General features: G+C 42.1%; 1 protein-coding gene across 1 annotated transcript in view; it reads left to right on the plus strand.

Annotated features, from left to right (window-relative positions):
• Positions 1-15957, plus strand: part of JTB (jumping translocation breakpoint) — a 38623-nt gene that overhangs the window by 10676 nt on the left and 11990 nt on the right. The window contains exons 3-5 of the mRNA XM_085637669.1: positions 340-380; positions 6118-6203; positions 6610-6689. Of these exons, the coding sequence (XP_085493795.1) occupies positions 340-380; positions 6118-6203; positions 6610-6689 (207 nt within the window). The remainder of the gene's footprint in view (positions 1-339; positions 381-6117; positions 6204-6609; positions 6690-15957) is intronic.

Consider the following 15957-nt stretch of genomic DNA (forward strand, 5'->3'; position numbering starts at 1 on the left):
GAGTGTTGCATTGCAGTAGTGCCTGGAGTGGGAAGCTGTACATCTGAGGAAGGTATTGTAGGCGAGTTCAGTTATTGTGGATGAGGAGTCTCTTGTTGGTGGGAGGGCAGGGTTGGTAAGCCCTAGGTGTGATTGTAAGTGCACCCATAGGAGTCTAATGATTTAATGAAGACTTGTTTTTTACAATACCATTTTTATTGTGACACTGAACAGGAACAATCCTTTCGTATTGTAGTCAGTATCCATGGCTGAATCAGTCTCCTTTACATCAAAATGTGTGATGATTTAATATAATGTTTTGGGCTTATTGCGCATTTTTCCCTTCTAATTCTCTTGCAGATCAGCAGATGGCTTTATTTCCAAGGCCGAGAAGTATCCCGGTAAGTATGTGATCAGACTGGGGGTTCACATGAGACTGGTAGGGCATGATGCTATGCATGAGGCCACCATTCCCTCGTGGTCTCCAATATCTTGTTTTGTTGAATCTGCCTGGTGTGAGCCAGCTTTTTATGCCTACGGAGCCTGAGAGTGGGGTGATCACATCCCAGTAAAGGTTATTGTGAAACATCCATAACAATGTTAGCAACCATGGTCTGGCTAGAGTAAGGCGTTGTATCACATTTAAAGGGCCCTGGGAATGACCAATACCATTTACTATGTAATATTCACTTTAAAAGTGTTGCCACAGTAAATATATGGGAACCAGGACGTTTTATTTAACGCGTAGTCACTTTTGGTAGTATGCCTTTTCTAGTATCTCCCATTAGATGAAGTAGAGTTTTGCTCACAGAGAAATTATTTCCTGTGCATAACTTTGGGATTTGGATGACCCGAATATTTGCTGGTGTAGTGCATTAGGAAAACCTCCATTAGTCTCTTTTCCCAGAGAAGATTATTTTGATTAATATTGGCCACTTCACTTCTTTGAAGTAGGAACGTTTTTTTTTTTGCTCTGCCGTAGTTTAAGAATTCATTTTACTTGGGGTTTCTGGAACAGCTAGATGTAGTGAGTTAGAGTAGAGAGCCTGAGTGGTTGGTTCTTAAAGTGTGTTTATTTTCAGTAACATTTAATTTTCAGCTGTCCAAGGCCTACACCAGAGTGCTTTTCATAAGAGTAACATTATTTATACGAATCCAAATAGTTGTGATCAACAACAAGGAATGGAGAGAGAGAAAAGAGGTGTTCTTTAGGAAAGACATAGGAGGGAGCTTAAAGTAAGAAAGTTGCAAATGGATTAGATCTCATCATACCAACGTTTTGGGTCTAAGAATAGAAAAAACAGAAAGAGGATTGAGCCACAGGAAAGCGAAAGAGGACATGGGGCTAGGAATGCAATCAAAAGTAAAGATGGTAGCTAGCATGTGGCCGACCCGTTGGTACAGATATAGCAAACTACAGAGAAAGCAGGATTTCATTTTGGTTAGAAAGGTAGCTAGTCAGAGCACACTTTATTCGGCCATTAGGTCACAAAAGTAATTAAATATACATACATAAAACGTCTTGGATATTAAGCATTTAAATCCTTTACAAATTGCTAAAAAAAAAACTAGAAAAAACAGACTGAGTCTTGTATTGCACCAACTAATACATTTTCTGGTATTACCTAAAACACAATCGCGTAAAACGTAAAGAAAAAGGGGCACATTAGCAGAGATGCGCCAAGTTCAAAAGATTCTTGAGTACAGTATAATCATAGTGCAAACATTTCAAATCTTTTCCTTAGTTCAAAAGCCTTACTGATCAGGTTTAGTAAGGCATTGCCTATCTCTGGGGTAGCTAGTCATGTAGATTTTGTTTAGTTTTACATTTTTTATATTATTAAAAACATATTGTTTATTTTTTTTCCTGTTGAAAAAATTAACAAAAATGTATAACCTAAAGCTATGTTTTCATTGGCTATTATGTTGCTCAAGACAATGCTGTTCTAAGTGTATTAAAACCAAACCACTATGATGAACGTCTTACACTTTATGAAGACAACAACTAACACATTAATTGCACTTCATGGCAGATTTGAGTAAATCTAAATGTGCTCTCAGTTGTAGTAGATAGGAGAGCTCAAGTGCAAGATGGCGTTATTTGCCCAGTAGCAAACCTAGTGGTAAAGTGCCTTAACTGAGACATAGCCTACATTGGCTGGATTTGTATTTGACAATCATTAGACTAAGTTTCTCCCACAAAGGTTTACTAGAGCCACTGCGATAAAGAGTCCCTCTCTGAAAACTACGTGCAGGCACAACCGCTTGCACACTTATAACGTTGTAGCATGCCTTTGAACAGGGCAGATCCGGTTATCTTAATAATGCGTTACTGTTTTAGACCCTATCAAATGCTTCAAAGTTCTGTCGGATAGAGGGAAGGAAGCCTAGAGCTCTGAAATAATTCGCTCAATATCACACAGTGCGTCAAGTGCAGCAGCATTTCAACCCAATGCTCCCAAATCACCAGTTCGTAATTCGCCCTCCCGTATTGGGTGTCGCTAACATACCTTTTCCGTTTCTCTGATATACGCACTTTGGAAGCTATAATCGAACAAAGCCAGAAACTTTGGCATCCAGGAGTACAGCTGGAGAACTAGCTAAGAAAAAGAACTGGCTAAGCCAATAGGTTCAGCCTAGGCAAGCTGGTGCAGTTGTTATTTTTTTAAAGTGTTCTTTTTGTAGTACACATATATGCCAAATGAAAATAATTATAAAAAAAAAAGCAAAAATGCTGCCACATGAAAATAGCAACCATATGCTTAAAATAAATATTTTACATTAAATAATTAGGCACTGCATTTAATTTTGATAGGACAACAGGGTACTTCTTGCCTGGCAGGTGAATCTTAACAGGCATAGAAGCACTTTTTAGTTCTACTTAAGAAAATATAATTCATAGAGGAACTAAGGAAATGTACTACTGGCTTTGAATTGCAGTATCTTGAAGATCTATTCTAACCACAATGCTTAATAGAATAAATTAAAATAGAAATGGAAAGAAACAAAAGCATTGCTAAAGTATAGTATTGGCTTACCAGCCCTTGCACTGCAGGACACTTCTGTTTTAGAAGCTTCTGACCATGCAAAATGTAATCCATGGCGATGCAAGAGAGCCAGTAACTGAACTGGTCTGACCAGCTGCCCCTTGCTGTATGCTGTGCTAAGCGTAAGAAAAATGTGAACGAGCACCGAACCGACCAGGGTTTATAGAATACTAACCCCAAACCCCTCTCTGTCGATTTATGAATATTATTTTTTGTTACATGAGGCAGCAGAGACAGCTAAACTTTGGTGCACATTTTCACTTTTTGGAGATAAGTCTCAAGCCTCGAGGTGTTATCTCTTTCAGTGGGTGTGACTCGCGTGTTGGAGCAGTCACTCATTGAGTATGAGTGTTGTAGGAAGCTGGCTCTTTATATAGTGGACCAAAAAGAGGTACACTGTGTAGAGTCCAGGCAAACCCCACAAATGATAATCCAAATGCTCTCTTTTGTGGTAGTGTGGGTGAGCAGTTGGGCTTATCAGAGGGTAGTGCTAAGTATTTGTTGACAAACACTCAGAGGCAATAAATGAGACACAAAATAATAAATCCATGACCAATTTAGAAAAATAAGTTGTATTTTTATATACATTTTGATACCAAGAGCTTCGTTATCAACGAAGTACTTTTTAAAGTATCGACTTTAGCCGGTAAGTAAAATGTTCAATTAAATGCGTCTTTATGCACAATGCTTTCCTATAGAAGAAAAGGCATGCCTGGCATATAGTTATTTGTGTTCGGTTTCGGGGGATTGCTTTGTCTTTGAGTCGTTAGAGTCCCGACTAGACATGCGTTCTCTGCTTTCTGCACGGGTTCCTGTACCCTGGGTAGTGGTCCTGTGTGGCTCCAGTTGGTCTTAGTGTCCTCTCACTTCATGGAGGGACAGATCTGACGGTCAGGAGCACAGAGCCCATTTCCTGGGGGTCTGCTGCGTTTGGCTGTCCTGGGAGCCGCAACTCGGTAGACTGTACTTTGCATTTCGGTGTCTGCAGACTGCATAGAAGTAGCTCCTCTACTCCAAGGAAGATTCCTTGGCAATGTACAAAGTGCTGGCAATCCACCGGAGTTCTTGACAGGAGTTCAGCTGCAGGATGAGTCGCGATTGTCAAAACTTTGAGTTGCAGGCCGGGTTTGGCACCAAAAGTCCACAGCCATCTTCAGTTCTCACTTTTTCTTGCAGCTCTTGGTCTCTTTGGCTTCTTGATTCATTGAATCTACATTTCTTGTGTCAGGAGTGCCACCTAAATACTCAATTTAGGGGCGACAAGGGGGGTGACAGGTAGTAGCCAATGGGCTACGTACATATAGGGTGTCTACACCCTCTATATGCCCACTCCCTTTGGGAAGTGGGCATAACCCTGACCCAGAGAGCCTAATTCAGCCAAAACTAAGATGGTGGAATTTTTGAAAGTTGTGTCTACATCAGGTAGCCCACCTTAGGGTGGGTGGTACCAGCCTGACTAGCTATATTCCCCCCTGTTGTAATGCTAAATGGGGCATGGGGTGACATTTCCCTGGTCTGGGGATGCCCTGACTCACATATCAAAGGCAGCAGAGGCCTTTGACGCCTCCTGCTGTAATATGCTGATCACTTAGCCATCCTGCTTGGAGGAGGTGACAACACCTCCGGCTGGAGCAGACATTGTTTCTGCCCTTTGAGAGCGCGGGCTTTCACATGCAGGGTTGAGAAATCTGTCTGTGGTGGCAGGCTGGTCTACACAAGTCAGCCAGAGCACCAATCATCAGTAGGATGTCAATGGGGCACTTCTAAGGTGCCCTCTGAGTGCTTGTGTTACTGGAATCAGTGTGGGCTTATTAATAGGAGATGTTTGAACCTGACTTATTCAGCAGGTAATTCAGCTCCCGGTCCCCCGAGGAAGCCTAATGTGGAATGTACAAGTTACAGGTACCACTGACCGGTAACAAATGAGAAGTGAGCAACTAGCCGCACACTGGTCCTGAAGAAAGCCCCCCCCCCGACCCAACTGGGCGATAGAAGGGCTGAAACATGTCGACCATTCACATGGACTCACAGGTGTTATAGATAAGTAATATTTCTATATATGCACCACTCTGATTTTAACCTTGCCCCATCTCCAACTGAATAAATTCTCTTTGTTGAGGGATGTAGGTAATTTTAAATTCTCTTCACTCGCATTCACTCGATTACTGGTCACTACTGTAATCACCAGTTTGTCTACCTCCGGGTGGAGGAAAGCATATTTTAATAAAAGACACAATGATGATGCTATCACGTGATCTGAGAAGGGCATAATCAAGATATACCGCTCCACCACTCCTATACGTGATTGAGGGTTTTTTAAGACGGCCAATATACCAGACCCTAGTTGTAATACAGGACTAGTGATGAATTCTCCTCTGATTATCTATCCTTGCTTGGAAGCCAAATGGATCTCAGCTTCTCTCTCCCTCCTTTGATTAAATAGCATCTCCAAACATGCCAGCTCCTGGTCTGCTAGGACTGGGGTCTTCAGATCCAACTACTGAAAAATACCGTATCAAAGTCATATTTTTGCAGGAGTGTGTGCGTATCCCCTTGAGGCCATGACCCCTCACACTGTAATACAAGAAGGTTATCTTAATATTCGGGGACATTATTACACAGCGTTGCGTATTTACTCTTCGTCAATGACACGTACGTTTGTTAATAAAAAAAAAAATAATAAAAAATATATATATATATATATATATAGGACAGTTGCAAGAGAAAACATACATCCAATGTATAAGTATATAGACCTTCATCCACTTTGTAAGGATCTAGTCTAAAGGGGAGCAGGGTTACTGGGGAGCAGTGGACGTGAGACATGTGGTTAGTGGCTGGAAGTAGCATTAACATGCATGTAATCGAGAGAGGATGAGAACAGTGTGGGAAAGGTATTCTGTTGCTGCATCACTACAACGTAGTTTTAATTTTGAGATGGGTACTAAAGTAGTGAGCTCAAAGTTTTTTGTACTTTTTGCAAAGTTTGCCTTAATATCACAGTATCATTTCTAGGAATTACAGTAGTTGTACATTGTTCTGTCACCAGTGACTAGTATGCTTCTGAATAGCTTTGTTTGTCTTCCTTTAGATGACACTCTAGTGACAACACCTTGCTGGCATGTGGAGGAGTTTGTGGTATCTGATGAATGTAAACCCTGCGATGAGCTACAGTCGGTAGGTAACAGGTCATTTTATCAGGGCTGCAAGGAACCATAGAGGTTTGAAAGCACAATGACCTTTGCTAAACTTGTAACTTCCAACTTTATACACAAGCTGCAAAAATATATATATTCAGACTTGTTATCCCTCAGGAAACAATTTACACCTTAATGAAAAGGCCTTCCAAAGTGAAATCCTAGACTGTATTAGAGGAGTACAGTGCTGCCTCGGATGTGACCTGGGAGGCATGGGGTGCACATTGGACCGGGCGGTGCATGGGTTGGCATTGTGATGGCAGATACTCTCTTTACACCCTCATTTATATTTTTTGATCAGTGTTTCCACAGCACAAATGTTAAAGGATATGTTCAGATGAAACACTGTTTTGACCGTTGTTAAATCCATCTGTTTTTCTTTACAGAAAATCAGGCCTGAGTGCATGCCCACAGGGTCTGTGGAGAAAGTGAACTGTCCAAGGTCTAAGAGAGAGGAGTATAAGAGGTAAGGGATGCTAAACACCAGCCACCCATACCAGCTTTTTAACCACTCCATGTCATCAGTGAACCCATCTTAGACTTACAGGTTATCAGACATTGTCCATGATGCTTGAAGTCTTTGAGAACTCTCTGCAATGCAGTGAAAATGTGATCTCCTGTGTCTCCTTGACTCTGTTGCAGGTTTGTTGAGCAATGGTGGCCTACCTTAATGGAGTGGTATGAAGCATAAGACCCAACATAACGTGTATTTGTAAAGCGCATGTTCGCCCAAGGGTATCTTGGTGCTGAATAATAGATGTTTATGGATATGGAACCAGTGGAGCTTTCTGAGGAACAGTTTGAAGTGCGTTTGGCGCGGGAGTTTGAGGACAAGTGTGACAACAGCGTTATGGATGGTTTTCAGCCTGTGAAGAAGATGGATTGAGATGCTGGCATAGAGTGCGTTGCAGTAGTCCAATCTGCTTGTGATTAAGGCCTGCGTGATGGTATGTCTGGTGTCCAGTGGGAGGCCACTTGAAGATTTTACGTAAAATGCTGAGGATGTGGAAGCGTGAGGAGGGGATGGCATTGATCTGGTACTTAGTGGTGAGGCTAGTGTCCAGGATGAGGTCTAGGTTCATAGCTTGGTGGGTTGGTTGGTGGGGGTGGTCGTGGGTCCAAGTTCGGCGGGCCACCAGGTGGAGTATCAAGGTAACCAATATAATTGTTTTAATTCAACTTAATTCTTTAGTTGACCATACATAGGCCATTAAAGACACAAATTAAGATAGAAAATGTAATCTAAATATCCCACATCTTGTAAGAACAAAGAATAAATAGAGATACAATTTAACAAGACCTCCAATTTGATATTAAAAACCCATCACATAAATAGAAGAAAAAAACCAGATCATAGTTATTAGGCATATTAACAAGCATTTGTAATGCAATAGGTCTCGCATTTACGCGACTTTGAGCTATTGGCATTGTAAATGATAATGCCTTTGAAACTCGTGTAAATGTGAGACCTATTGCATTGCAAAAACTTGTTAGATTAGTGAGTAGAAATGCTCCGTTTCGGCCCACGCGTCAAATTAATTAAATAAACCAGCACGTCAGCTAAAGTGAAAGCGGACCACGCTGCCAATAAAAAAAATAGTGCTTACCGACTTACGAAGGAGACCTTGTAAATGTAAATTGATACTTGTATAGCACACTACTCACCCGCAATGGTCTCAAGGCGCTTGTACGAATACCGATTTTGTAACTCCACAAGTAAAAGATCCAGTCCTCATGGGAGGTAACAAATTGCGACAGGGCGGTAACAAGGAGGGACTAACAAGCCTCATTATGAATCGGAAACCAGCATTTACCAAGGACAATGACACCAGCCAATCAAAAATATGGACGGAGAGAAGCTTCCACAGCATACTCCACTACTGCATGCCTCGCAAAGCGGACATCGCATGGGCGCTGCTGCTTGTCTCGACCTAAAAAGTACTCCTCGACTGGACTCACTCGGTCGGTGCGACCAACGCTACCTACCCTGCTCCACTGCCAGCGGCACAGATCACACCGGCGGGCTGTCACAGAGAGCTACGCAAGGCTCTGCTGTCAGTAGTGGCGGCGCTGGTTGCTGAAAGTAATTTGCTTATGTTTGACGACCGGTCCGTCACCACTGACCAGAGTCACCTGACCTTCACCGTGTGGCCCAAAACGAGTGGTAGTAAGACTTCAATTAAGTTGCGCGGCTCCTGAAAAGTACTGTACACCACAGACAGACGAGATTGTGTGTGAACTTCAGCTGTAACACACAGGGCAAGCAGCTGATGACCGCGCTAAAACTGCTATTTAATAATTTATTGTAAACTAACCTAACTTTTATTAGCAGAGACTAGAGTGAGAGATTATATACATTCCAGAGCACTGACACACTATCACAGTGGAGCAATTTTACCGCTGTTCGGGCAACCTAGCTGAGTGCGAATATACAGATAGCATTAGAGTGGTATCCCTAAGAAGCTAAAGCGTTCTCAAAGGCAGGATTGAGAAGACCCAGCAGGTCATACTATTCTTGAGGAAATTTGGTTCACATTTTTTTCTGGCCCCTGAAGAACGGACCGTGAGTTTGAAACCGTAGTGCACCGAAAAAGTTCTATTGTGGACTGCACAGATGAAGATACTAGCATTGTCATTAACAAGGCATGTTTTTCTGAAATGAAGCTGTCTAGCTTTATTTTGATTTTGTTATAACTGTTTGAGATCATGTTAAAAAATATATACATGTATAATCTCTAAAATTTTGTAGTTTGAAAACTGATTTTGATGTTGAATACATTTCTGAAAAGGATTATACAATGATGTTTTAAATCGTTGATTACACTTGAAGTTACATACATTTAGCAATGCACACCGGTCTTTTTGGCAAATGTTGTCCAGATTATTCTCTGAACTTCAACTGTAACACACAGGGCAAGCAGCTGATGACCGCGCTAAAACCGCTGTTTAATAATTTATTGTAAACCAACCAAAGATTATTAGCAGAGACTAGAGTGAGAGATTATATACACTCCAGAGCACTGACACTTTGCGAGGTGAGCAGAGAGACAATTTGGTTAAGGGCCGCCTTGTGGCTGCAACGACTCCTGCAACAAACACGCCGCCCGCAACTTCTCATCATGAATTGCAGCCACCCACTTGCGCCACCGTGTGAGGCAGCATGACCTCTGCCTATTAATGTCTCTGTGTCACAAGTCGGTCCAGTGACCAGTGACCTGGGTGATGTCTCTGTAGTAGCCATTCAGCACTGCCTATCCTGACGTCAGTGAATATAGTTACTACGGCATTGGGAATCCAGGCTAATATTGTTACAATGTAGCTAGCAGCTCAGCTCAACCAGCTCCCATAAGCCTGCCGGGGGCAGCGAGCATGCCACAGCGCGCTGTCACTCCACCAGTTAAAGTTTCAGCCAGCACTGGTAATTAAATAGCAGTGCTACGGCTTGAGACAGCCGAGGCATATGCTATGCCTATTATGCATGACTTTGCATTTCAGTGAGGCGATGTGGAACACCACACTGAAATGCGTTTGTCTAACGCCTGATGCGTGGTACTTGTCAGGGCTGGTCAAATCAGTTAATCTCCCAGTGCCTAACAAATGAATCTGACCTTGTAAAATGTAACTGGTGCTCATGTAAAGTGCTTCCAATACCTTCGGTTGGAGTTCGAGCTATATACAACTACAAAAGAAAAAAAACAACGAAACAAGACATATGGAAAATGATGCTGGATGTGCTGTTCGTACTGTTTCACTTTACATTGCGCAGTACACCAAACAAAAGGTTTCACAACACAAGATTAATCGTGGCTTTGGAATTTTGGCTAGGTATATTCCTAACAGCTGTAGAGCAGAAGTAGAGTAGAGCTGTTGCTCATGAACAGTGATAGTCATAACTCACTCATCTTTCACATTCTGACAGCAAATTACCGCAGGCTGCAACAAGATGCTGCTGCCTAAAGCAGACTGCTTCATCCACTCTACTACCTACAGCATTTGCTGAGTGAATCGGCACCAAAACAATGAAAACATGAATGTGCAGGGGCAATGCTGGCATATCTGCAATGAATCTGCCCCCTACTGTGCTGTTTCATCCTACGTTGATTCACTTGTGTCATTTCATCAGATAAGATGCCGCCGGATTATTAGGTCTTGCCAGCCTCATGTTCTCTATAAAAAATCATACCAAAAATACATATGTATATATTTACATACGGAGGCTTTCGGCAAGCAGTCTTCATCCGCTGGTCTGTTTAAGAATCATTTTGCTTCCGGTCACTTTGAGTTAGTCTACTTCATCCATTGTCTGTCTTAACTTATGAGTGGAAGAATTTCACCTCGTCACATGCGCTTTGATACTTAAAAAGGAGTGGCAGGCCTGGTGTGTATGGGCTGTTAGGCAACTCATTTATTTTAATATTTTTGTCCACAATTTTATTTTTACCTACAGCATTTTTGTAAAAATAAAATGCAGGCTTGCCAAGGCCAGCCAGACCTATTGGCCTTTTACATGTAGGGTTCATCTCTAGCAGGAGAAGCCCTCCCACAGAAGACACTGACTGCCGAAGTTGGCTTAGCTTGTAGGGTGTATTGTACAGGAGACCAAACTGAAATGTGAAAGAAAATAAGGGCAGGAGTGCGCTGTATTTAAAAGAATACAGTGCATTTCTGCCTTTTCTCCTACGCTGGCGCCGTTTGGCTGGGGGACTTTGCAAATGGTGCAAGGGTGCCTGCATTCAACGCAGGCACCCTTGCACCGTTTGCAAAGTCCCCTGTTTTTTTTTTTTTATACCAGAAGGTTAATTCAACAGGATCTTTCTTGGTTTATTCCAACCCAGGCTGATTATAAGACAAGGCGCAGAGACACCAAGGTCAAATTCAGTACGAAAGAAATTGAAGTGCTTGGCCTGAGAATTTTAGATTGGCGATTCCACCCTGGTCAACTTCCGGCATGGGCCTATCACTTGTCAAGTACATGCGCTACTATTGACTTCACAATGGCATCCTTGCCCCTCTTTGCTTTAAAAACTATATTTTGAGTTGAAGATAAGCTGGAAAGTGACCACCGTCCACCGGTTATTGAGCTCAACATTAAGTGTTCCCCACATAAGCCACAAATAATCTACCTGGCAATTTGGAGTCCATCAACCTCAAGAGGATCCGATGGACCAAGAAAACAATCAACTCAATCGAAGTACTGTGGTATGAATTATACAATGGTCACTCAGTTATGATCTATACCCTTCTAGATTCTTCTTCATCGCGCAGGCGCCCCAAGCAGTATAGGCCTGTAGTCTCTTCTCTAGCCTGCAAAAAATATATTTTCCTCTCTACAACTGCTAGAGCCGCTAAAAAGAAGCTGAATAGAGAGACACCTGAACGTATTGAGACAAGACCAAAATGACCAAGGTAGGCTAGAAACATTGCGACCATAAAAAAAAAAAAATTTAAAAAAAATTATTTAAAAAACTCATGTGGTAGAAAAGATGTTAGTCAGAACAGGCCTTTTGGGCCAAGGCTCTTTTCCTTAGTAGGAAATCAAATTCTAGGGAAGTCAGGAGAATGGTAAATGGCTTTAATAGAGCTCCAAATGTGATAAACAACTCATCTATTTCAGAATCAAGTTGGGCACTTTATTTAAACATGTTTTTTTGTGTCCTACAACAGGCAATAACCTAATTCTAGCAACAGGAAGAGGAACAATGGCAGGGGCACCTTCCTATGCATTTATAAGTTCTAAAGCTTCAGAACCTGCCGTTTCAGACGACTGGTTACCTTTCACTCAAAAGCAAGTCCTATAGCATCCTTCAGGCACCGTACGAAGTTAACCCCACTCCTTTGGGCAAAGCAATGATCTCAGTTCTCAACAGTGTCATGTTGCTCCTAGCAATCTTTGTTTCCTGGAGAGGATCTGTGAATACCCCTAACTACAAAGGAGGAGACCGGCAGCAACCAGAAAACTACAGACTAATTGCCATCCTTGATAACAAGGCCAAGAACTTTGCTGGGTTGGTTCTGTAGGAGCTAATTGAATGGGCTGCAGGAGAAAATAATATACCACAGATTTAAACCTGTTTCACCTGTGGAGTAGAGACCACAACAAATATCCTGGCACTCGCTCTCCTAATTGATAAAATAAAACTGAATCAAATATCACTTCATCTCTGCTTTGTTGATTTTAGGTCTGCATTTGACTGCGTTCGACGCAACCTTCTTTGAGCAAAATCTTTGTCTTGGGTCTTACTAAAAGCAATACAACTGCTCTACTTGGGTACATGAGTAAGGATAAAAATTGGTGACTGCTTCACTTTGTTGAGGAAGATCTACATCGAAGAGGGTTTGAAACAAGGACGTGTTTTGGCCCCTTACCTATTTAACTTTTTCTGGCTGACGAGTCAGAGGCACTTGACACAGTCCATTGTCTCCCGTCAAAATTAGGATGTCTACCAATCTCAAATCTTATCAGTCAAACAAAAGTCTGCCTACAGCGCCTTATTGGTGAACTCTCAAGATACACAATAGTGTGGTAATTAATCGGAAAAAACCCAAGATCATGGTCATAAAAAACAGCAGGCGGAACAACTCTTGTGGGTACCTGCACAACCAACAGCTGGAATATGCAAAGGAGTAACATGATGACAGAGAAACCTTCCTTCCGTACAGTGGAAGTTACAGCAAAAAAGTGTGTCTTAATAGTTGCCTTTCAAAACTAAAAAAATACGTTGGTCGGCCCTAGCTTTGACCCATTATTAAAGATTGTTGCTTCCAAACTGCTACCAGCATTAACATATGGCAGAAAAGTCCTCCCCGGGAAGGATGCAGCCATTCTTGATACATTAATTTCGAAAGCCTATAGGTATCTCTTCAGCTTACGCCTCCCCCGCCCGAATTTGTTTGGAGTTCGGACTGACCAATTCGTCAACTGTAAGGATGAGGCTTATCTTAAAACTTGGCAGAAATTAAGATCATTCCCTGATGACACCTTAAGTAAAACCTTATGGCTAGAGTTATCCAGAAACCAAAGTGGTTTGGCTGTATCTAGAATCTGCCATTAACACTCTGGTGGCATGACCGCTGTGGAACCTTAACATTGCTCCTGCACTTAAAAAAAAAAAAAAAGCAGTACATTTCTAATAAGGAAGCAGTCGGCAACTGACGATAAGCCCATATTAGCAAAAAGATACCACGGGTGGATGTATTTAAATGATTATAAAACCCTTAAACCACAGAGCTACTTTACTGGAGATTGGAGTCTGCATCTAAAGAGTACATTTATGGGATTCTGCTGTGGCATCTACTTGCAATGTTGCACACTTTACCCTGGCTTCAGCAAGAGGCCACAAGCTCCTGTTGACTATGTGAGACTGGTGTTGAAGATTTGATTCGCCTTTTATGTATTTCCCCCAAACATCTAAGTAAAAGAAGGGCCCCTCTAAGAATGTCTTTTAACAACAGTGGCATCCGCTAATGGAGTCAAGCAGTCTTAGCTTGCTTTAACTCCCTGGACATACCTCTAAACTGCCAATTAACCAAATTCCTAATAAAAGTGGACCAAAAACTCAAGGTGACGGAAGAAAACCCTACCTCTGGATCCATTTTTAATGTACAATGATATTGTATTTTATATTGTGGTTTGTTTAATAGACAGTTTTTGAAAAATCACTTTTATTGATTCTTGCAATAGAAAAATGTGTTCTTTTTTATATAAGCAAATATTTTAATTAATTATGCTTAATAAAATATATAACATTCTATACCAAAAGGACAGCCTTCCTAGCTGAACACATCTTTCTGCTATTTTATATTTGTTTACAATTTAATGGCCTGACGTATCAAAGGATTTTACCCATTCTGTGTCTATGGCGAAAGACGTCAATACCGAAAGGACCTTAGTGTCTAGTGCAAGCGTAATTCTTATTTAAAGAGTGCTATGCTGATTAGAAGACTGCGTAGAAATTCAGGCTCCTGCTTATTTGACTGGTTTACTTAAAGAGTTCAGTCTGCTTTTACAGGCAGTCAGCAGACTAGGGCACAACTCGGCTAAGCAGGACTTCATTGTCAAGCAGGTGGACAAAGTCCTCTGCCCTTTTAGGACGGGCCAGGACATTCGGTATTCGCTGAGATCTAAGCGGTGTTATTCTCCAGATAAACAAATACTTGTACCTCCAGAAAGCAAATGCAAGCACGTTTGGGATGATGCAATGTTGCTGAGCAGAAGGACAAGCAAGACGGACTTTGTTTCTCTATAACGCAGGCTGAAGTTCATGCTCCAGTTCCAGCATGATCGACACCTTCCCTGGGACTTCATATGTCTTCCAGCATTTAGGACTCAAAGCAGACAAATGGCATGCTTCTCCTTTAAAACCAATCGAGGACAGACCGATGGACTGTCAGGCATTCTGTGTTACAATATACTTAGCTTTGGTTTATGAAGAATGCCGTCTAAGTGCAGGAACTAAGATGGACACAGAAAACCAGTATTGGTTTTAGTGTTGCAGAAAAAAAGAAAACCAAGTCCTAATCACTTATTATGGGGGACGCAAATTAGAGAGGTGCCAACACAAATGAAAAAAGTCAGCGTTTGTACGCTAGTGTATGTTCATGCATCTCTTCTCTCCTTAACCCAGGCATCAGCAAAGACTTATCGGTCCTAGGTGTTGAAAAGAGACTTGGCGTATCATGTACACATTTCATATGTTCATTTGTCACAAGTACCTTGCTTCTCTGAGAGTTCGGGGCTTCCTGTAAAGGATTCGAAGGCGATCAAGGCAGGTCTGTACATAGCATGCATCATGTGGATGTCATATGATGGTGCACATGCTAACCCGCTGTCTCTCTGAATCCTGTGATGGATGAATCTGGATAGCAGACTGGGTAAGCATGTGCTGTATTGCACACGCGTTGCACACATATCCGCCCCTGTTTCCTGTGAATTTGAAGCTTTCTCTTAGACCCGGGTGTTGAAGGAGGAAGGGTCTGTGAACACAAGGCATGTGTATGATAGTTTGCATCCTCACATGAGCTGCTAATCAAATACCAGGTTTGGAGAAGTTGAGTGAAATTGTGCGCTATCGTCCACATGTCGCCTAGCCACTAGCCCCTGTCTAGTTTGAGGTTGGTGCAATGTGTAATCCCAGTACCATAATGGAAATGGGGGCATTGCAGGGTTCCTTGTGCACCAACCTCTCCGTCATTGATCGCTAACATGTTATGAAGGCACCAGCCGCTCTCATTCAGCACCCCCAAATCTAAGCAGATGTGTTGGGGCACAAAAAGCATGCACACCAGCAATGCAGCTTACCTCTAGCTTCTGCTCAGATGCCTGCAATGCTGAGGACTTTAACTAGAGCTCCACCTTGCCTTGCAGGCCATGGGCCTGCCCCCTCGGTTGCAGCAGCCATGCAAGCGGGAAGATATTTTTTTCGTATTCAACATAGCGGTACATTGTTTTTACTTTGGCAACGTGATGGATCAGTTGTTCCCCTTGCCAAAGCTGCTGCTTATGAAACCATTGTGTCTTTGAACACTGGCCATAAATTAGGTGGTATTTCTTGTTGATTCAGTGGATATAAGTGACTCTAAATATGGGTGGGCACTTGCCCCACACAAAAAGCGAATAAATGTTCTCCGGATACTGGCTTCTAGGGCACCAATGCACCAACTTGTGTAATTAAATTTTTGATGTACACTGAGGTTTTAGAAGGCGTTTCCACTGCTCCCAAGCGTGCATAGTCTTG

The sequence above is a fragment of the Triturus cristatus genome, chromosome 12 (assembly GCF_964204655.1).
Source record: "Triturus cristatus chromosome 12, aTriCri1.1, whole genome shotgun sequence".
In the NCBI taxonomy this organism is placed as follows: domain Eukaryota; kingdom Metazoa; phylum Chordata; class Amphibia; order Caudata; family Salamandridae; genus Triturus; species Triturus cristatus.